This window comes from Phyllostomus discolor, chromosome 4, assembly GCF_004126475.2.
Source record: "Phyllostomus discolor isolate MPI-MPIP mPhyDis1 chromosome 4, mPhyDis1.pri.v3, whole genome shotgun sequence".
Classification (NCBI taxonomy): Eukaryota; Metazoa; Chordata; class Mammalia; order Chiroptera; family Phyllostomidae; genus Phyllostomus; species Phyllostomus discolor.
The window spans coordinates 50,492,040-50,515,236 of record NC_040906.2 but is presented as its reverse complement, the minus strand read 5'-3'; the positions used below and the strand labels follow the sequence as shown (position 1 = coordinate 50,515,236).

Genomic DNA, 23,197 nt, shown 5'->3' with positions numbered 1-23,197 from the left:
TTTTTTTTCTTTGTTGTGTCTTCACCTGGTTTTGGAATTAGGATAATACTGGCTTCATAAAAAGAGTTTTGAAATTTTCCCCCTTCTTGGATTTTTTGGAATAGTTTCTGAAGGATAGAGGTTAGCGCTTCCCTAAAAGTTCAGTAAAATTCACCTGTGAAGCTATCCAGTCCAGGGCTTTTGTGTGCTGGGAGCTTTTTGATTACTGCTTCAATTTCATTAAATGTTATTGGTCTATTCAGGCATTCTGCTTCTTCTTGATTCAGTTTTGGAAGATTATATGTTTTTAGAAATTTGTCCATTTTGCCTAGGTGTCAAATTTCTTGACATATAGTTGTTTGTAGTAATTTCTTACAACCTTTTGTATTTCTGTGGTATTGGTTGTAATATCTCCTTTTTGTTTCTGATTTTATTTATTTGGGTTCTCTCTCTTTTTCTCTTAATGAGTCTGGCTAAAGGCTTGCCAATTTTGTTTATCTTTTCAAATAACCTGCTCCTGGATTTATTGATCTTTTGAATTGTTCTCTTAGTTTCTGTGTCATTTAATTATGCTCTGATCTTGATTATTTCCTTCTTTCTACTCACTCTGGGCTTTGTTTGTTGTTGTTCCTCTAGTTCTTGTAGATGTAGGGTTAGGTCATTTATTTGAAATTTTTCTATCTTTTTTAGGTAAACCTGTGTTGCTATGAAATTCCCTTCCAGGATTGCCTTCACTGTGTCCCATAGGTTTTGCTCTGTTGTGTGTTTATTTTCATTTGTTTCCACAAACTTTCTGACTTCTTCCTTGATCTCATTGTTAACCCATTCATTGTTTAATAGCATGTTTTTCAGTTTCCATGAATTTGAATGTTTTCAAGTTTTTTTTTTTTGAGGTTGGTTTCCTGTTTCAAGCCAGTGTAATCCAAGAAGATGCTTGATATGATTTAAATTTTCTTGAATTTGTTGAGGCTTGTTTTGTGACCTACCATGTGATCTAGCTTTGAAAATGTTCCGTGTGCATTTGAAAAGAATGTATATTTTGCTTCTTAGGGGTGACAATTTCTGTATCAATTATTTTGCTTCTTAGGGGTGATCAATTAAATCCATTTGATCTAGAGTGTTGTTCAATGCCACAATATCCTTGTCGATTCTGTGCTTGGGAGATCTATCCATTGTTGACAATGGGGTGTTAAAATCCCCTACTATGAGTATGTTGCTGTAGATATCTTTCTTGAAGTCCTCCAAGATTTTCCTTATATACCAAGTTCAGCACAAATGACACCCCTTTTTATTACAAAATCTTTTATTACAAAATCATAAGCATGTAATTCTGTAACATAGTAATATCACACTCAAGCACCATATAACATTTTAGGTGAAATGTTCAAATTAAAACTATAAATTATTACACTCATATTATTACCCCACCAACTACACTCGAGCAGGCATTACTTGTGCTGGACCCTATATTTTGTTGCTCTTATGCTCTTAAACATGTATGTTTACAAAGGTTATATCTTTTTGATGGATTGTTACCTTAAGTATTACATAGTGTCCTCCTTTGTCTGTTTTTATGGGCTTTGTTTTAAAATCTATGTTGTCTGGTATAAGTATTGCTACCCTAGCTTTATTTCTCATGTCTGCTTGGGATATTTTTTTCCATCCCTTCACTTTCAGTCTCTGTAGATCTTTTGTTCTGAGGTGGGTCTCTTTTAGACAGCATATATGCAAGTCATGTTTTCTTATCCATTCAGCTACCCTATGTCTTTTGATTGGAGCATTTAATTCAATTATATTTAAAGTTATTGTTGATAAGTTCTTATTCATTGCTATTTTTTCCCTTTGTACTGTGTTCCCCCTTCTTTCTTTTTAAAGACTTTATTTATTTTTAGAGAGGGGGGAAGGTAAGGAGAAAGAGAGGGAAAGGAACATCAGTGTGTGGTTGCCTCTCTTGTGCTCCATACTGGGGACCTGGCCAGCATCCCAGGCATGTGCCCTGACTGGGTCTCAAACCTATGACCCTTTGATTCGCAGGCTGGTGCTCAATCCACTGAACCACACTATCCAGGGTGCTCTCTCTCTCTCTCTCTCTCTTTCTCTTTTTCTTTATCTTCTTTAGAAGAGATGCTAAAAGGACTGAAGAAGCCACTTGCAATGCTGGTTTGGTGGACATGTGTTCTTTCAGCCTTTTCTTTTTGTCTGGGAAGCTCCTTATTTTGTCTTTTATTTTAAATGAGAGTCTTGCCGGGTAGAGTAGTCTTGATTGCAGGCCTTTGCTTTTCATTACTTGGAAGATTTCTTGTCATTTCCTTCTATGTTGTAGTGTTTCTGTTGAGTAACTGGCTGATAGCCTTATCAGGGCTCCCTGGTATGTTACTAGCTGTTTCTCCCTTGCTACCTTTAAGATTATCTCTTTGTCTTTTAAATTTTGCCATTTTCATTATGATGTGTCTTGGCATGGGCCTCCTTGGATTCATCTTGATTGGGATCCTCTGTACTTCCTGGACTTGCATGACTTTTTCTCTCAGCAAGTTAGGGAAGTTTTCTCTCACTACTTTTTCAAACAGGTTTTCTGTCCCTTGCTCCTCTTCTTCTACTTCTGGTATTCCTATGATACAGATATTATTACATTTCATGTGGTCTTGCAGCTTCCTTAAACCTTCTTCATTCTTTTTTAGTGTTTTTTTGTTTTGTTGCTCTGTCTGGCAATTTTCTTCTATGTTGTCCTCCAGCTTGCTGATTAGAGCCTCTGCTTCATCTCACCTGTTTTTAATTCCTTCTACTGTGTTCTTCAATTCAGAAATTGTATTCTTCATTTCCTCCTGGCTCTTATTGATAGTTTCTATGTCCTTTTTCATGCTGATGTAGTACACAGTTAAGTTCCTTGTAGCTTCCCTGTAGTTCTGTGTATTTCTCACTGAGCTCATTGAACTTCCTTATAATCATTGTTTTGAACTCAGTATCTGATAGTTTACTTGCCTCTATTTCATTTAGCACTCTTTCTGAGGATTCCTCTTTTTCTTTTTATTTGGAGTTGTTTCTTGTTTTCCCATTATTTGTGAGACTCTTCCTGTTTGCTTCTGCTTCTTAAATTGATCTGTTTTGACTTCCTGACTTTGTGGTAAGAAATTCTATGGTAGGAGACCTGTGAGATTCAGTGGTGCAGTCTCCTTGATCTCCTGAAATTTATGCTCTTAGGATGCCCTTTATGCCATTTTATGTTGGTTCTCTGGATGTAATTGGGTTTTGATTGTAGATGGGTTTTTCTCTGGTGTCCTTCCCTCCAGCTGGCTGACTGAGAGCCAATCTACCCACCATGTCATGTATGTTGTTGTGCAGGTGCTGGCAAAACAAAACCATACAACCCAGGAAACAAACCCATACCTGCACCCACACCCACAATCACACTATCAACAACAAATGAGCCATTATTAATAAGAGTGTAAAGAGATGTAGACTACTGTAAGAAAGGAGAAACAAATATGAGATGGCTAACTCAAAGAAAAATGATTTTGAGAGGGTAGTGGAGGAGCAATAATAAGAGTAGGGAATCAGGGAAAGGTGTAGAGACAAAGAAAATAAAATTTACATTGTAAATAAAAAGAGAGTGAAGAAGGTTTAATAGAACAAGAGAAGGGAAGCATATACTATTAGATTTAAACAGAAATTTTAAAAAATATGGTGAAAGAAGGAAAGAGTCCTGGCTGGTGTGGCTCAGTGAATTGAGTGCCAGCCTGTGAACCAAAGGGTCACTGGTTTGATTCCCAGTCAGGGCATATGCCTGGGTTGCAGGCCAGGTGCCCATGAGAGGCAATCACACATTGATGTTTCTGAATCTCTCTTTCTCCCTCCCTTCCCTCTCTCTCTTAAAAATAAATAAATAAAATCTTTTTTTAAAGATAAGAAAGAAAAGCATAACTAACTAACTAAATAAATAGGAACCAAATTGGAGAAAAAAGATCCACCACAGCTCTATCACCAACAAATGAGCTAAGATTAATTATAGTTGGGATGGGAATAAGATGGAAAAAGAAAGAAGGAAAGGCTTAAGAGATATCTAGAGGAAAGGGAAGTTATTTCGAGATGATAGAGGGAGAAGGAATACTAAGAGTGAGGAATGAAAACCAGGGGAAAATTAAAATTTGAGACCAAAACCAAGAAAGGGCAGGAGGAAGGCAGAATAGAGGGGAATGGTAAAATTTGAAATACCAATTTAGTGAAGATCTAGAGATAAAATTGAAGAAATGCAACAACAATCAACCTATCCACAATCAATGAGCAAAGATTGATAATGGTGGGGAGAGAACAAGGGTATTTTAAGACCGGGAAAAAGAATGTGATATGACCAATGACAAGAAAAATGATTCTGAGAGACTGGAGTGGGGAGAAATAGAAGAGAACAGAATGGAAGCAAGTCATAACAAGAGAGAAAACAAAATTTAAAATGAAAATAAAAGAGGAAAGAAGAGGGTAAAGGGGGGTAAGAGAAGAGAGTAGAAAAATATGAGATTTGAAATAAACTATAATATAAAATTTAGTGACTTAATATGCACAAACTTGAAGGACAAGAAATGAATGTTAAAAAGCTACAGAAGGGGAAAAAACCTTGAATCATGAAGACCATGGTGGAATTCATCTTGGTAAGATCTAGTATTTGCCACTGTTTCTTCTTTCTGAATCTGCCTCTGGTGATGTCAGATGGTGTCCCAATCTGGCCTTAGGCAGCCAGTTCAAGACTAGCAGGGATCCACTGTCTATGGCTGACTCCTTCAGTTGTCAGTCTAGTCACTCTGTAAACAGCAGCCCATCTTAAGCACCACAGGGTGGGGCAGAGCAATTTTTGTGGATGGAACTAATGCTTCCTCAGGCTGATGCCACTCAGAGGGGAGTGGTCTGCCTGAGTAAGATGGCTCCTGCTGCATGGGGGATCACTTAGCACCAGGATACTGGTGGCTGCTCCCTCGGTTCTCTTCCCAAAGCCACCATCCCCAGTCTTACCTCAAATGTCTCTAGTCCACTCTGCCTTCCCTCTGCTGGAGCCCAGGGTAAGTGGTGGCAAATGAAATTTTATTCATTGTCCCTTTAATAGGCTCTCTGTGACTCCAGCTGTCTGTGCCTGGCAGAAAGAAACCCTGCCACTTTTCACAGCTGGATATTATCTGGGTTCTTTTTGGGCTCTGGTGCTATAGGCTGGGAAGCCCAGCTTGGGGTTTAGATCCTGCACTTCTCAGAAGAACCCCCTGGCCACTGAAATATTCCTCCGGGATTTCAGCTACCCCCTGGGGGAACCTAGCCAGCCCTCTTGTTTTCCCTCTGCACTCCCTACCAGTCACATTGTGGTGAACTGGTTCCTTCTGTCAGTCTGTGGTTACAATAAGGCTTCTCTCTCCCTACTGTTCAGTTGTTTATTCCAGATGATTTCTCTCCAATTTAGTTGTAATAGCAAGTTGGTCCTGGGAGGAGGTTAGTGTAGCTTCCACTTACTCCTCCACCATCTTGGATCCCCCTCAAAATATTGAAGAAGTTATTGTTAAAAATTCTTTCCCTGTGGGTAATTTTATACCTGTATTTTTTGAAGAAAATTATAGAAAGCAAAGGAAGTACAGCATGTTGAATAGAGTTAATGATAGATTTTGTGTATTGAAAATCATGGAAAATGTGTTTCTGATATTTAGACATCTTCACCCATGTTGCTGTGTGTGGAAGGTGGGGGCAGGGAGCACGCTCAGAGCAACTTGACTCAGGCTTCAGGTCCTCAGTCCAGTCTTAAAGCCGCTTAGCCCCTCGCTGCATTTTGGAGATTTTTTATTAAGTTCAACCATGCAAAATTGTTGATATCCAACCACTTTTGACCTACAGAATGGCAATTTCACACATTCAGCCTAGTGTAATTATATTTCTATTATTGAGTGGGCCTTCATTTATTCACCTGCTTGGTCTGACATGGACATCTGGAGGTAGTGATTGTATCTGATATCTAAAATTCACATCCAGAAGTCTATGCTCAGACAATGTAAAATATGAAATATACATCTAAAAAGTGTTTTTATGTGAGCTGCAGATGCTATTACTGACACTCTTTGTGGAAACACTGCAATAGAATTCGTAGGTGCTTAATAGTTGGGGACACCAAAGGAGTGTTCCGCTAAAACTAGGAACCGTGCTGGCAACTGCATCACCCTGGATGCTGCATTGCCTGAGTCACCTCCTCATTCCTCAGCTGCACTTCCCTCCCTCTGGACCTCACTTCCCTCTGCTATTGTCACCACTATACAGCTACTGCTGCTTTTGCCTGAAGCTTGCCCAGCTGGGGAATTTAGGGTACCCCACTGCACTGCTTTCCAAGCACTTGTTATAGCTTTACATCATCACCCTGTACATTCTACTGTCTTACATATATATATGTGATATATACATAAGATATATGCATATCTTATACACCTAAAATAGATGATATATATTTCCAGGCCAACTCATAGATTTGAGAGGCTGTCCATCATGTCTTTTTCTGGAATGATGGTCTAATGTAACTTGTGGAGACTTTTTTGTTTCATGGGAGAGGAAAAATGCCAGCTCAACCTTTAAGCTTCTTATCCCTGTTAAGCAGCTGGAGCCTGTATTGGTTTATGTCAGGATTTGTTTTCCTGTTCCTGTTTTTGAGAGGCCACAGCCTTGCAGATAGTCCCAGGATGGGGCTGTGGCTTCAGGAAGAAAGTTCTGAAGCCCCTATAGTTAATTCTAGGCGGGAATGGCTCATTTCGGTTCCTGTGGAGTGTCTTAGAATGACCATGAATGCCACCTGCAGTCTGCTGCTATACGCATGGATATAGTGGGGTGAGATTATTTCTCTTTATGCCTGTTTCTTATTCTCAAAATGACTTTATAATTTTATCCTATCTATAAGTTAAGATTTGAGTTTATCAAAAATCCTATGTAAAGCTATCTACCTAAGTATAGACTAGGGATTATGCTAGCAGAATCAATAGCTTGAGAATAGGTTTTGATCAAAACTTTTGAAATGTTTTGAAAAGAGGCATAGCACCTTTAACTCAATTTTTAAATTTGGTATAAAACTTATATATTTATTTCTAGTAGAATAAGAAAACGAAACCTTACGTGTCTATCTTAAGATTCAGATAACCTTCTTACATGTGGCTTTTCTAGTGCCCCACTGCCTTTCATTCCCAGACAGTCACCTGTGTTTACTGGAGGGAAAAGGGCGACAGTCACTTCTCCCTATAGGGCTTTGCCATTATCCAACCAGCCTGTATCATATCTGAAACCCCACTAACCCGGCAGAAATGAGAGGCATGAATGTCAAGACTTTCTTATTCCACTGACTTCAAAAATGGGTTTATGATGTTGCTCAAAAGAGAAACTTTGGAAATTCACTTGCTTTCCATTTTCCCCAATTTTTGAGGTGAGAGGCTCTTGACAGAGTTTTGATGGGCATGGGTGTGCTGTCTGCTGACGAGAGAGCTGACGCACGTCAAATGTGGCAATCGTAGGGAATTCTTCTCGAGAACTCAGAGAAATGCCTCATAGGGCCCAGGGTGAGGTGGAGTGTAGTGAAGCACAAGACTCCAAGTCTCAGTGATTTATCTCAGCTGCTGACCCATTTTATGTCCTTGCGTAAATCGCTTAACCTTTCCGTGTCTGTGCTTTTGATTGTAAAATGGAAAGAAGGTCCCCGTTTCCTAGACCTCATTAAAAGGGATATTATACATTTTTGACAAAGAGAGGAAATTAATAGTTTTGGGCACCGAACGCGATTCCGGAGGGGAGGTTCAACAATATTTTGAGATGATGACATTTTTGAAATAAGCAAATGAACAGTCAAGGCAATTATTGACTCTATTAAAATAGAGTAAATCCTTTACATTCAAAAAACATTTATTGAAAAGCTAGTATATCCTAGATACTTTCCAATTTACTCTGACTTTGCTGTTTAATCATTCCAGTAGTGCTGGGTAGCAGTTGGTTTTGTCCTGTTTGTGATTTTAAGAACAAAGAAACTGAGGCTCAGAGAGGTAAATCAAATCGCTTTGGGTCACACAGCATGGAAGTAGCAGAGCCCAGGTTCAAGTCTTCTTCTAATACTGACTGGGTCCAACATTCTTCTCATGTTATGGTATTAATATATCATGACAATAGAACTTCTCTAACTAAAATAAATCCAAATTCTGAAAAAACTGGAGAAGTAAAGTACCTATATTTAGTTTCAAAATTGTACCTCAGTTTCCAATTTGCTTCATTCTCTACTGAATTCAACTATTTCTCTTCAATGTATAGGTTATCATGTTATTTCAACCTTATTTTTTCTATCAAGTGCATTTGTTAATTATTAATAGTTTTTACTGGTATTTTTAGCATCTGGTAATGAAACTCTTCGGAAGCATATATGTACAACAGTATTATTCTTTTTAAACAATGTATGACTTCTGGTGAATAACCTAACAGCACTGTTATGCCTATTTTTATAATACAGTTTTTAGGAAAAGGAATTTTTCAAGCCAACTGGTTAGCCTGCTGGTTGCCAAGGTCTGGCTGCACATACTGTTTAATATTTATGGGCGTTCCGGTGCAGTCATGCTGTCCTGTACACACTCGTAAAAGCTGTTGTTTCCCCAAAGGTGCCCTCCCTTCACCGTGTGTTAGATTTCGTGGTCTTGAAATCTTGTCTGAGAGGACGAAAAGCTGAGCACATACTGCTTTTCCCTCCAGCTTCACAAGCAGCAGTGGTGTTGCAAACCCCACCTCACTCAGGTCTTGTCTGAACAGGTCAGATTGACTGGAACACATCTATTGAATGCCCATTACTGGCGTGCATTAGTCAAATGCAATTGATTGTTATAATACACCACCAGCTCAGGAGAGGTAATTGGGCTCTTTATATGCTACTTTAGAGGACAGAGTGTAAATCTTTGAATATCAAGTCCGATAATTTTTTCACAGTGAACACAGTGTGTCTGTGATTTCATACTCAGTGTCGCCAGATAAAAGGAAGATGGCTAATATTGAAGACCAGGCACTGGGGAAGTCCTAAGAACCTTTTCCAAGATTCATTTTATTTCATCTTGTCTTGAAATATTCTCATGTTTCCTACTGAAAACTTGATTCAGAAGGATGCTACAGGTATGTGCATACATGTGCATTTAAGATTAGAATGAAAATATAAGACAATTTATTAGGGAATACTTTGGAAGCCACAACATCTCAAGTCTCACATTCATTACCACCTTGGCTTAGTCTTGAGGCTGTATTTTGTAGAAAATATCGGAACAGCTCCAGGTTTTTCCTCCTTGGCCCCTCAACTGCTATCCTCTTTCCTAATCCAGCAATAACATGTAATTACTTAGCACGATAAAGATATATTCAAATGCAATGATTTAGATAAAGATTTCCTTTTTTATTTTTTGCCATTGAGGTTTTGGATAGTGAGCTGCTCCCTGATCCAGCCAAGCCTTGCTCTTGCAAGCTGCTTTTTCTACCTCACACAACCTAGATTGACCTCTCAGATAAAAGACCTCTCCCTTCTGCCCTGGCTGCCTGCCCCATGGGAGGCACCCAGCCAGGCTCTGGCCTGAAGCCCTTTCTTCATTACTGCTCTTTAAAAGCCCCTGGAGAGAATTAGATATGAGGGACCTTCTGCCTGGAGAGAGCAGTGAATCTCCTAACTGTGGAAAAGGTGGTGCTGTGTGATTCCATACACACTAAGAGTCTGCAATGTGAATACATCCTCATTATGTTTTGTTCTCTCTCTCTAAGATGACTCCTAAAAATAGAGGCAAATAGACTGTAAGAAACTTTGTCTGTGACCCTGCCATGACTCAGCCGGCATTCCTAATTTGCTGTGGGAGTGAGGCTTTGAATCTATTAGAACAAATTACTGAAGTCAGTGCTCTTTGCATTAGAATTTGCACTTCAATGAATTAATTTTACACCCACCTTGTGTGAAAAACAAAACCAAAGGGTTGAGAGGAGGTTAACACAGAGCTAGAGATGGGAAGGTGATGCTGTGGCAATTTTTCCTCCATCATTTTTGTGTAGGTCCTTCCCCAACCTCCTTGTCTACGGACGAGGTTCTCTCCCTCAGCTGTTTGCTTTCTCTTTGTCCCACGCACCTGCAAAGTGGTGCCGAGTGGCTGCTGAAAGACTCATCCACATTTTCACCTTTTCTCGTACCTCAAGGCATTTTAATGTCCACATGAGGTTGTATCCAAAATAATTCTGTGCACACCTACTGTGGGAGACCTGTTTCTCGTCTGTTTGTTTTCAGGAAGGACTAAAACTACAGCTGGGGCACAAGGCGACTTTCCAGATTGCAGTGTGGTTATTGCTGTGGTTGGCAGCCACGTTGCCTCACCTGGATGAGAAGACTTCCATGAGACATTCCCGTCTAACATAAAGAAATCGAGTATCTTATCAATGAACAAGGAAAGACCACTAGCTAGGAAAGTTGGCAGACTCTATGTACACATAATTCACAAAAAAAGAAATAGAAATGGACAGTAAATTTGTAAATATTGCTAGTCAGAAAAACATAAAACAACAATTAAATATGCTGTCTTTACTCATCGGATTAGCAAAAAGGGAAATAATGGATAAATATCAAGTGTTAAGGAGGCCATGGGGAGATAGATTATTCTCATAACCTGTTGGTGGTAGTACAAATATGAGTCATATTTTCCAGCTGACTTGGAAGTATGTATAAAAATTTAAAATGCATACACAATTTGGGCCAAATATTTCCAGGTCTGTATTTTTATTCTCTGAAATACTTTCACTTGTTCACAAAGATATATGTGTCAGAATTCTCTTTTCAGTATTGTTTATAATGGGAAATCTTCAGGAAAACTCTAAATGTCCGTTAGTAGAGGACTGGTTAAATAAATTACAATTCATCCATAACTTGAAATACTATGGAGCTCTTTCAAAAGCTAAGGGAGCCATAGCCAGGCAGCTCAGTTGTCTGGAGCATTGTCCTAGACAACAAAAGGTTGAGGGTTTGATTCCCAGTCAGGGCACAAACCTAGGTTACAGGTTGGATCTCCAGTTGGGGTGCTTATGGGCAGCAATCAGTCAATGTTTCTCTCTCACATCAATGGATGACTTTCTCTCTGTGTGTGTGTCTCCCTTCCTCTCTCTTTGAAAAATCAGTAAATATATCCTGGGGTGAGGATTTTTTTAAAAAGCTAAGGGAGATCCTTATGTAGTGATATGGAAAAATCACCAATCCATATTGTTAATTAAAAAATAAGGAGCTACAAGATGATATGTATTTATATGATCCCATTTACTTCTTAAAATGAACCTAGATATTTAGATATGTAAGTAAATGTACAAAGTTCTGTAATTACATACAACAAACTATGGAGAGGGGAGAGGAATTGGGGGAGGAGGTGCAGTGGAACTATTGCTTTTTACTCTGCATACTTCTGACCTTTTGATTTTTATAATGAGAATGTATTATTTTTGTAATTCATTAAACATATATAAAAATAGGAGAGTTGCAACTAAGTTTTCTGGGAAAAGCATACTGAATTGTTTCCCAAAGAGTCTGTTCAGGAAACCAAAGGTGGGTGTAATGGAAGCGTTTCTTTTTTATTTTGGTAGTGGTTGGTCTATTTATATAGTGAAGCAGGAGAGAGGTTTTTTCCACACACTTTTCAAAAAACATACCTGCATAGCCTGCAGATGAGGGGGGCGTTGTACGTGACAGGCCAGGCAGCCAGTCATCAGCAGGTGGAAGAGAGCGGAGGACTGTCACGCCCACTTGGTGATTGGAATCAGAGAGTCCCTCATGAAAGATGGGCGAACAAATTACTGCCCAGTCCACAACCTTCCTGGCTGCCCCCAGAGCTCTGGTGAACTCAGAGCTCAAGGAAATTTAGGGAGGCTCAGGGGTCAGTTTTATTGGAGCTCATACTCTGTAAAGTGCTTCTCTAGGTCCTAACCACTAGGCATGTTGTTGCATCTTCCTTATACCAGGGCTGCTTCCCTAAGGTAACTTTATATGATTGATTGTTCATAGGTCAGCCTCCTCCTCTACTCTGTTAGCTACTGCAAGGTAGGGGTCGTGTCTTGTTTATCTCTGTATCCCCAGCACCCGTACAGTGCCTGCCACACAGCTGATGCTCAGGAAATGACTGTTGAATGAATGGTGCAAAGTCAGAATGCCAAAAACAACTAATTTATAAAGGCATTTTTGAAAACTGAGGCTTGCCTGTTGTTAGATATAAGAGAAAGGCCCAGAAGCACAGCAGTTAAAAACCGGTACAGTTAAATGTTAGCTGTATGACCAATTGGGTCAGTATTTTGGCTTTGGAGTGAACAGCCCATGTTCAAATCCAAAGACAAATACCATATGATCTCACCTTTAACAGGAACCTAATCAACAAAACAAACAAACAAGCAAAATATAACCAAAGACACTGAAATAGAGAACAGGCTGACAGTGACCAGAGTGGAGAGGGGAGGGAATTTCAGGAAAAAAGGGAAAGGGTTTGCAGGAACAGGTATAAAGGACACATGATGGACAAAAACAAGGCGGGGGTGGAAACAGGAGGGAGGTGGGGAGGGCTAGGGGCGTAGGCTGGGATGAGAGTAAAACACAGAAAACTGTACTTGAACAATTCAAATTTAAAAAAGTCCTGACACCTTCACTTACTAGCTGGTGCTTGGGCAAGTTCCTTAAATTCCCTGTGCCTCAATTTCCTTGCCTATAAAATCAAGATACCAAAATTATCTACCTCATGGATTGGTCGTTAGGATTCAGTGAGATAATTAATGCAAAGCTTTAACAGCAGGATCTGGCATAGAGACAAGTTCATTCATTGTTAATTATTAGCAGTTATTACCTAGGACTTTCGAGAACCTAGTGCCGTTCTAGTTCAAATTTTCTGAATACCTCTTTAAACACCACAGTGCTTCTTACTTAACTAATTTTGAAATGTATCTTTAAAAAATGGATTCTACTTACTAAAACAATATAATGAGTATCTTAATCTTTAACTCAGGAGCATTATCAAGAGCATTCATTATTGCCCCATGAGCAGCACAGAAATACCGCCGGAGCTTGAGGAGGTGTGTTCAGCTGCCGTGTTCCCCGGCTGCTCTGCTTTTCGGTAACTTCCTCCTGACTTTCCCAAATGGTCAACTGTCAACTCTGACGACTCCCAGTGGCCTGCTTTTGGTACCTTCTTCTACCTCTATAATTTCCTTTTCCAATATGCTGTCCTCTTGGGAACAGACAACTAAGCAAGTTTTAATTGTGTATGATTTTTGCAATTTCCGTGTTGGTTGAATTATCTGCTATTTGATGCCAACATTGCATATATATATATATGAACAGATGAAGTCTTAGCATACACGGAGAAGTTTTATTCTATTTTCTGTTCTACAGTTTTAACCAGAACTCAACATAATGCCCTTCAACTTGACTAGCGTTTTTAGCACTTTCTGTAAACAGGAGAAGCAGCCTGTGCTAGTGAGCTCAAGCCCTCGGTCAGCTACTCGTTTCTTCCCTACCAAGGAAATAAGACTGGCCCTCCACTGTCAGTAGGGCTCTGATGAGACAGTGTAGTTTAACAGAAGTGAAAGTGCGTTGTTATTATACAGTGCCAAAATTTTATTATTAGAATTAGTATTACTCCAACACTTTGGCAGCTTATGGTGTTGTGCTTTATTTTATTTTATTTATTGTACTTCCTTGGATTTGGATTGAGACAAAAAATATTATTCATTGGAAAATAATATTCTCCATTGGAGAAATTCATCAGTGGCCTTTAAATGAAGTACCTCCACTTAAAACATTTTATAAATATTTTGAATTTAAATTTGTATTTAAAACATTTTACAAATGTTTTAACTGCTTATAAACTGTTGAGAAGCTGCTGTCTGAGTGACAGAGGAAGGTGGGGAAACGGGTAGTGAAAAATGCCGCCCTGTGGAGTCAGAGAGCTAAGAGGGGGAGAAATCCGTTTTCCTAATAGATTTTGCCACTCAGCTCTTCTGTATATACTGATAAGAAAAAGTTAAATGCAAATGAGGTGTGTTCATGGGTTTTAATAGGGGCTATTAATAATTAAGTACCTCTAGTATTCTTCTAAATTTACATTAAATTTCCCAAATTAAATTTTATTCTGGACTAACCTCCTGCCCTGGTGTGTGCACACTATGAAATGCTAAGAGATTATTTAGCTACCAGTAATGTTCTTTTTCTCGATTTTGAATTTGGGTTAGCTAATACTTTTTCTCTCCCTCCCATTCACTTCCTAATCTCTTTAACCTCTGTGGGTATCCCCTTGAAATGAATTCCTCTTTGCAGTCCTGTGTTCTCTGGGGCTAGAGAACCTCCTGGGTGCCTTGAGTATGGACCCAATTTTGCCTTCATTGTAGATGATGGACCCCACTCAGGGCCTGTTTGACTCTGCTGTCTAATGGAGTATAGGAACTTTAGAGAAATGTCTAAGACTACAATTTATGTATCCAAAAGAGGAGGTTTAATTTCAACCAGAAAGAAGTTTAAAATTCACTTTGAGAAGCCGCCAGAAGGGGAGGAAGGAGGAGGCCATGTGATATGAGGGAAGCATATGGAATCTAGAATCTGAAGATCTGTTTTGTATCTTGGGCCTGTGATTTATAACTGTGTGAATCACTTCACATTGTGCAAGTCACTTCATCACTGAGACTCAGTCTTTTCATCCGGAAAATGAGGGTATCTGCTTTATCTGTGTTGTAAGGTTGAATATACTTTATATGATATAAGGTGTGAAGGTGCTTTACAGATTTTAAGGTGCTAGCAAATGTTATCATCAGCATCGTTGTCATTGCCTTGTCATCATTGTCATTGTAACTGCTGTTGGAAAGACATATGCTGGATCCCATAGTTCTTAGTGCTGGCTACTAGGAGCATCAGGCTGTTTTCCTGCGCTTAGTTGCTCCGAGTCCAATTGTTGCTCATGTCATGTCATTAAATGTTAAACTTGTTAACTCTAATTATCCATGGATTTGGAAGGATGGAGTGGGTGCCAGATAGCAGATGGCCAAGACCATGTTGAGACCAGGGCTAGGCCACTTTTAAAGCACCGTGCTTCATATGTATGAGCAGCATGTTTAAAGTGTATAAAAAAGAAGCTCACCCAACCTTGAGGGCCTTGTGGATATACCTGCTCCACCAAGTGATGAAACATTCATGTCAAAGATCATGGATAAAAACTCTAAAAGGAAAAACCAGCTTATTGGTCAAGTATATGAATGAAGGAGGTTAAGTAAGGCCTGACATGAAGAAAAAGTCTGCTGGGTGAATACCTGGTGAAGTTTTTACCCTGGACATGATTTTACTCCCCAGGAAGATGTTTTCAGGAAGGGTGGGTTTTACGGGAAGCCTGCTCGAGTGAGCGGTGGCCCAGTGAGGACCTAGGCCACAGAATCCACTCAAAGAACCAGGCGTGGTTCTCAGGACCACAGAATGCCCAACCCAAATTTAACCTCAGGCAGTGTGAAAATGAGATGCAAACCATGGGTCTGAAGAAGGCAAGAGTAGCAATCCTTCCTTAACTTGTATTTAGGTTAGTGAAAAGAATAAGCTGTGTGTAAGAGTCACTTTGAGTAGAGAAGGGGAATGATGTGTGTAGTCAGTGAAGTAATTGGACTCATGGAGTTGGCACAGCCGCTGTGGAACCAAACCAATTTTTGTCTTCATCGATTAGGCTTCTTCTAGAAACTGAACTGCCGCCCTAGCAATTTTGTAACAACGGTGACCTGTGATCACAGTGTTTAAATTCTGCTATACCCATGTAACTCCACCCCATAGCCAGGGAGCCAACAGTGAGCCATTAAAATGTATGAAGCCATTCCTTGCTGGGAGGCCACGCTGACAGCAGTGTCTCCAAGTTGCGAGCCATGAAAATGGTTTGAAATATCTTACCTTCAGATGCAAGACCTTAATCTCATGTTGACCTTGGACTGTAATTTGGATAACCGGCACTTTTATTACCCATTTGCAGCAGGGAGGTAGATTGGTTAGAAAACCTGTGTTTGCGGTCAATAGTGTTCATGCACTGGAGCCTACGTACCTGTCTTGGATTAATGTTTGCAGTGGCAGCACCGAGTTTGCTCAGAAGCATGCTCTTCCTTGAAGGAACTCATCCTAGATCACTTCTGGCTTTCTCATGCCATGTTAGGCAGCACTTTATTATTCATGCTTTATCTAGCTGCAGATCCAGAAACATTTCTTCTTACATGGAAATTCTGTGCTTGCATTTGAGTCATGCCTGCTCTGTTCTTATCACAGTCCAAAAACATTTCTAGAAAATCCGGCAGGGCTGGTTTTCACCTGTTCCACACTTAGGCGCTCTGAAAGAGTTTTTAAGGTCAAGGTCTGTTCTGAATGTTCAGCTCCATTGCTGTTTTAGTTGTTACATATTTTGAATGTGGCCCCTGTGATATGCCATTGATTTTGTCAGATAAAATGCACTTCAGTGTTTGATTTTAAAAAGGAGAAATTTATTTAGGAAGTGTTGAGAGAATTTGAAAGTCACTTGTATTTTTACTGATTTATCTACTTTCTGGTGAAACTGAAAAGTTATTTGTGGCAGACACTATTGATGCAAATTCCATTTCTGAATTCATCTGGAGCTGTCGTGGACTCTCGCCCTGCACCTGTGTCTCTCTACTTCTGTCTGAGAGTTTTCTTCACAGCCCATAAATGAGCCACCCCCAAAGTGACAGGGATCTGATACCCCAGGGGCAACATTCAACAGATGAGAGGCAAGGGTTGGTGGACAAACACCTCAGCCTCTGCCATCCCTCTGCAATTCAATGTCGAGGTGCGTTCTGCTCGCTTCCTCAGTGGGTCTCCCATGGTACAGAACCTCAACTGCCCACAGCAGTAATCCACTCATCAATACTCCCGTGTTTGGCTTTTTCTCTTCCCTGCCTCACTTTCCCACTCCTTACATGTATTTCCTGAAGTCACCTCCCAAATACACTCTCTGAACCCAAGACCCTGTCTGGGAGTCTATTTCCAGTGGAAGCCAGACGAAGACAGAATTTTTCCCTGACCCACTGGTTTAAGTTCCCAGCTGCTCTCCCTGCAGGTCCTTGTGCCACCAACACCTCTAAATCTTTTAGAAATGCAAATAAATCAAATCCTGCTGAGCTCCAAACCTTAAATGGTTTCCTCCTGCTGTAGAGCGGAAGCCAAGGCCCCTGCCTCAGCATAGAGCCCTTGAATGGCCTGGCTGCTTCTCCACTTCAGCTGCACCTGAGATGTACTACTTTAAGTGTTTTCCAGGTGCACCCACATGGGGCTTCTTCGTTCCTCATCCTGCCCCCCATCTCTGCCTCCCTTCACTGTTGTTCCTCTCTCTGGGGCGTTCTTCCCCCTCCCTTGTTTCCTTCCTTCTCCTCACCCTCAGCTTCAAAGGAGCCTTTTTGGACCTTCCCAGCTCAGTCCATTCACTGAGATATGTAGTTCTTAGACTTTGCTTTTTCTTCATAGAGCTTTGATTATTTGCAATGAGGTAAGTTATTTTCAATGATGTATTTAATGTCTCCCTTTTTCTAGATGAGGGACCTGCAAGCAATTGCAGTTTGATTGGAACAAAGCTATTGATTTATGTAGCATCTATGGCTGCTTTTGTGCTACAACCAGAGTTGAGTATTTGCAACAGAAACCATACAGTTTGCAAAGTCTCAAATATTTACTGTCAAGACCTTTACAAAACAGTTTGCCGCCCCCTGCTCTAGACTATGAACTAACTCTTGGAGAGCAAAGTCTCTTGCTCACTCTTGTGACCTGGCACCCAACACAATCCTGACAAAAATGGCCATAATATAAATTTTATTTTACTGTCTAACTTGGAACAAAATTTCTGCAAATATTGTTCTTATTTCTTTCTTATTATTTGCCCCTGTCTTGTGAATTTTGCATGTGTGTGTGGCAGTGCTGTTTATAGCAAGTAAAGAATTTCAAGGCCTATAGATGAGTATGTAGTGCCACCTTCATAGAGCTCTTCATCAGACAGTTCAGATTCCTACCTCCATTGTCATGTCTACCAGTTTTATAGGCAATGCTCTCACTAAAGAGGTAAAGATTTTACTTTTTTTTGGCCAGATATTCAGAACAAGTGGGACATGATGTACTATGTAAAGTATTTTCCAGATGGCTAGAAGGATTCCCACTTTTATAATTTCTTGGGAAAAGATTCCCTAACGACCTAATTTTAGTATATCAGAGTATAATGAAGTAAAGACAGCTAATAGCTTTAATTTTAATAATACGGGGTGTGAAAACGTACGTACTCCATGCTGCTGTCATTTTTAGCATACAACTTTATCATCTCACTCTTTTATTAAAAAAAAAACAACAAGCCATAATATTTTCCTAAGCATCTCTATAATGCCCAGAGAAACTTACCCAGTTTGGTTTCTGACTTGCCTTTATAATCTGATCTTCTGTAATGTTCTAGCATAGTGGTTATAAAACTACAGTCTGTAGGCCAAATCCAGACTGCTGCCTGTTTTTCTAAATAAAGTTTTATTGGAACATAGCCACACTCATTTATTCACATATTGTTTATGGCTGCTTTTTGTTATAATGGCAGAGGTGAGTAGTTGGGACAAGACAGAATGGCCTGGCCATGCCAAAGATATTTGCTCTTTGTCCCTTGATAGGAAAGGAAATTGTTGATCCCTGCTCTAGGAAATCTCTTATGTTAACTGTGACCGACTGCTCTCATCATGTCCTCTGCTTGGCAGACATTTTCATGCCTCTGAGCCTTTGCACGTACTGTTCTTTCTGCCTGGAAGACCGCTCTCCTCTTTCCTGCTTAGAGAACTCATTCAAGCAGTCAAGATCCTGCTTGGTTTTCATCTCCTTTATAAAATTTCCGAATTCCCCAAATGTATTTTATTTCCTCTTCTGAGTTCCCATGTCACCTGTACAAATGGGTGTTAAAGAACTTATCATTGCTATTTGTATCATAATTCCTGGTTTTATGTTTACCTCCTACTAGAGCATGAGCTGTAGAGGACGAGGTTCTACATTGCTAGTTAATTTTGTATCTTCAGTGCACCCCCCAGTGCTCGGCACCAAGTACATACCAGAAAGTGGCTGTCCGACATTGGAGTGTTTCTTGTTATTAACCAGTGCACATGAAAGAAATCAGAGACCCAGCAGTTGGAGGAATTAGAGAATTTTAAAAATAAAGTATTCGGGGATGACTTTTGTCCTACTTTTCTCCTTCTCTTTTCCTCACAGATGGGGAAAAAAAGCTGGTGCTCAAAGAGCGGACTTGTCCAGGCTGAGTGTGTTCTCCCGCACCTCAGTCCATTGCTCTTTCTAACTGTGTGGCACCACCTCACAGAAACCCTTCAGTGGGCTGGACTGGAGATAATGTGCTAATTGCAGAGTTAACTGCTCAGTGAAATTGTTAATACTTATTTCCATGGTGAAGGAAGCAGGGTCTTTATCAGTGGACTGACCTTCAGTAATAGAACACAGATTGGAGAATTTTAGTATTAGCTCTGTCTTTCATTTCTATCTTCCTCGATTTTTCCTTTTGGAAAGAAAGAGATAATTCTGAGTCCCGATATTGTCTCTATTTTATCTGACAATTTTGAACATTTTTAAAGCTGCTTCAAATCTATAATGGCCTCTGCAATAGCAGCTTGATGACCTACCTGACTTATTACAATTAACTTTATATTTTTCTCCTTTTCTATGAAAGATCAAATTCAAAATGGAAAGCAGCATTTTTCAAGAAGTTCCTATTTTTATCTGAATGATGGTGATTTCATGTTGCTAGAGCCAGGTAACTGCTGGATGCTTCACATTCTCCAACTGCCTAATGGGGGGAATTTGATCTGGCGAAGAGCCCAGTTGTCCATCTTCCTGGGGCTGGTAGCCACTCCTGTGGTAATGAGCATGAGCTTTAATCGACTTCCTAGACACCTCTTCACTGAGGGAATGAAGAAGAGAAGAGGAGAGAAAAGAGTGAGTGCTGACAAGCAACCTCTGAGATTAAGAGGCAGTTTGGACCTAGTTTTAAATACCAGGAAAATTGTATTTGTCATGTCAAAGATCTATTTGAATGAGAACTCACGAACCAGAACCTCTCTTTTAGTATTTATAAAGTTGTGTTTTAAGAGTTGTGGCACTCATCTTCCCCCTACTACTTAGCTGGAAGAGATCACGTGATACCATCCACTTTCAAGGTAATGGGCTTTTACCATCTTTTAGGTAATGTTTTGTAGCGAAAGAAATCCATTTTTGCTGGATTTTCATTGTTCAAGCTTTGGCAATAATACTTATGTACAGAGAAAAGGTCAGCGAAAAGGTTTTGTTTGCTTACAAACAGATTTCATTGTTGAGAGACCGAAAGCTAGAAACATGGGCAATATTTGATCTCTGTTCATTGAGCTACTTTGTAATTAGGAATGCATCCAAATAACAAGTGCCTATTCTTTCATGGAGGTCATTTCAACTTGCAATTTCCACTGACAGCACAAGGTTTCATAAGAGGACATGTCTCTACACAAGGATGAGCATTAATCAAATATATATACACACACACATTCAGGCTAACCACTACATTTCTAATTGTGTCTGGCTTATTACTTTTCATGTCATTCAACAAGGATAGATTTTAAAATGTGGGTAAATGTTTTAAAAATTAAGATTACACATATTTAAACTTCTAGATGGTAAATGGATTCTCCTAGCAGATTTTGTAAAGGAAAACTCACTACAGCATGCAGAACTGTTTAAAGTTGGTCTCTGTATCGGGGTTATAGCCACCAGTTTTGGAGAGTGCTCTGTGGTGCACTGGGCATTTTTTTGTAGCTCTAGGAGAAAGAAGAATGTATGTCTTAGTATTTTACAGCTGTTAAGCTAAAAGCCAATAGGGCCAACCAAAAACAAGACTTAATCAACCATCGTAATGATAAACAGCTAACCGAGAATATGTAAGTCAGGAAGGTCCAACGTGAACTGAAAGTAATTTAGAGGGTTTTTATTTTGGCAGCTGAGGTTCTGACGCCAAATCTCTGATTCTGTCCCAGGAAAGCTGGTGGTGACATTTGGAATGGCTCTATTTAAGGAGAGGAAGTTTGATGACTGATAAGAGTCAAGACACAGCGTCAGGAATTGGATGATGGCGACAGCCATTTCCACAGTTGTCCTTGGGGACCATCGGGAGACCTTTTGTTGGGTCTTCTGTTCTTTTTTAGGAAAGCAGATTTCTGATCAGGCTATACATACTACAGGAGACTCTTGAAGCATTTCCTTCTTGATGAAGTTAGGCTTTATGCAAGGGAATCTATTTTGAGGAATGATCATTGGGTTTTTTTTTTAATTATTGTTTCTCTAATTCTGCAAATAAGAAAACCAGTGAAGAGAGTTTAGAATCTCATCCATTTACAGCTTTATCCATAAGACTTCCTGCTCTCAGGACAAGGCACATGAAAGACTGAAATTCCTAGTGTGTTTAAACCAAGAGATACCATTTCGAATACATTGGTTAAAAGGAAGGAGGGAGTGCTTTGAGAATACCCTTGCAAATACTGCCTTGCTATGCTGTAGTCTGCAAAGGAAAGCTCTTGTCTCACAATTCCTTTTACTCAGGACTGGATACCTAATTTTCAGGAATCCAAAACCAAATGAAAACAGGGTGGGGGCTTTGTTTAAAAATTATTAAGAATTTCAACATGGCAACCGCAGAGCATTAAACCAGGCACAGGGCACTTCTGAACAGGGGCCTGTGTGAACGCACAGGTTACACCTTCATGAAGTCAGCCCTGATTTTATTTATTTTCCTTATTTCAGATCTATAACATTTGACAGGTGTCAGATTTCTCAATCTCTTGATGCATGTTTTGTCTCCCTTTTCTCCTGTTGCTTTTCCTGGACTTTTTTCTTTAGTTATTTATTTATTTTTAAATGGATTTTCTAGAGCAGTTTTAGGTACAGAGCAGACTCAAGGGGAAGGCACAGAAACTTCCTGTATGCCCCCTGCCCCCCCCCCATGCACAGCCTCCCCCATCATTGACAGCCCACACCAGAGTGGTGCATTCATTACACCTGATGAACTTTATTTGACACATCACTATCCCCTAAAGTCCATTGTTTACACTAGGGTTTACTCTTGGTGTTGTCCAGTCCGTGAATGTGGACAAATGTGTAATGGCACGTATCCACCATTACGATATCACACAGAGCACTGTCGCTGCCCTGAGCATCCTCTCCTGAGCTTCCTGCTTCTTATTAAAAGACAGTTTCTTTAGAAGCCAGCTTTGATTTCTGTTTTTATGTCCCTTTCCCTAATCTCACTGCTATGACATCTGTTTATCTCAAAATTCTGGGCCAGTGTTAAGCTAAAAGGCTCATGTTGGAAAAGTGAGACTGATTGCAAGAAACAAAGGGCCAAATTCATTGACAGTAGCTGTGCATGGTGGAAGCAGAAGCAGATGGGAGGCACCAATGGGAGGTGCACGTGCACGGAGGAGCAACGGGCCGGGCGCCTGACGTCGTCCTCGTAAGTGAAGAAACAGTGTGGTACAGCCGTTCAGGTAAAAAATAGCGAAGGCGCTGCGGTTGGCTTGTCCCTTTTCCAGTGGGTGTAGAAAATTCTAGTGACAGTGAATACAAGGAGCTTTATCAAGTATACTTGGAGAAAGCTAAGAAGTATGCATTGGTTATCATTTCTAGTAGGTCTTCCCAGATTATAAAGTAGATGGGAATTCGTTCTAATCAGAGCCCAAGAGAGGAAAAGGGAAGCTAGCTTAAAATGATTGAACTTACTCAGATCAGCAAGTCCCTCCCCCTCTCTTCTTTGCTGTTCTCTTCACTCATTTTTTTTTATAAAATGACCGTCAAGACCAATTTACTTGGTGGCGAGAAGTCACAGTGAGTGAGAAAGGATGTATGGCAATTCTCAGCCCTTCATTTGCCCTGTGAATGACAGGGGATGGGAGGAAAAGTGGTCGACATGCAAGGAGATGTATAAATCTTGGATATTACTGAGCATCAACTGGCAAAGTCACCTGTTCCCCGGAAGCTTCATCCCCTAGGTCTGGCTAGGACATCCTTCCCCAGGCCCTATTAAGCACTTTCTTTTCATCGATTCATAGATTCATCGATTCATCGATTTTATTTTGGAGTCAAGTTTTATATTTGGCTGCATAATCTAGGAAAATATGACATAAGACCTTA

At 40.0% G+C, this 23,197-nt stretch overlaps 1 protein-coding gene across 11 annotated transcripts in view; it reads left to right on the top strand.

The window, feature by feature from the left end:
* Positions 1-23,197, top strand: part of RAPGEF4 (Rap guanine nucleotide exchange factor 4) — a 277,233-nt gene that overhangs the window by 111,791 nt on the left and 142,245 nt on the right. The window contains exon 1 of one of the 11 annotated variants that reach the window (XM_036023284.1): positions 6,012-6,813. The exons of 9 other annotated variants lie outside the window; for them this stretch is intronic. In XM_036023284.1, coding sequence (XP_035879177.1) covers positions 6,772-6,813 — 42 coding nt within the window. In that variant the 5' untranslated portion in view covers positions 6,012-6,771. Of the gene's footprint in view, positions 1-6,011; positions 6,814-23,197 lie in introns of those variants that run through there. One more of the 11 variants, XM_036023287.1, reaches the window with a different exon arrangement.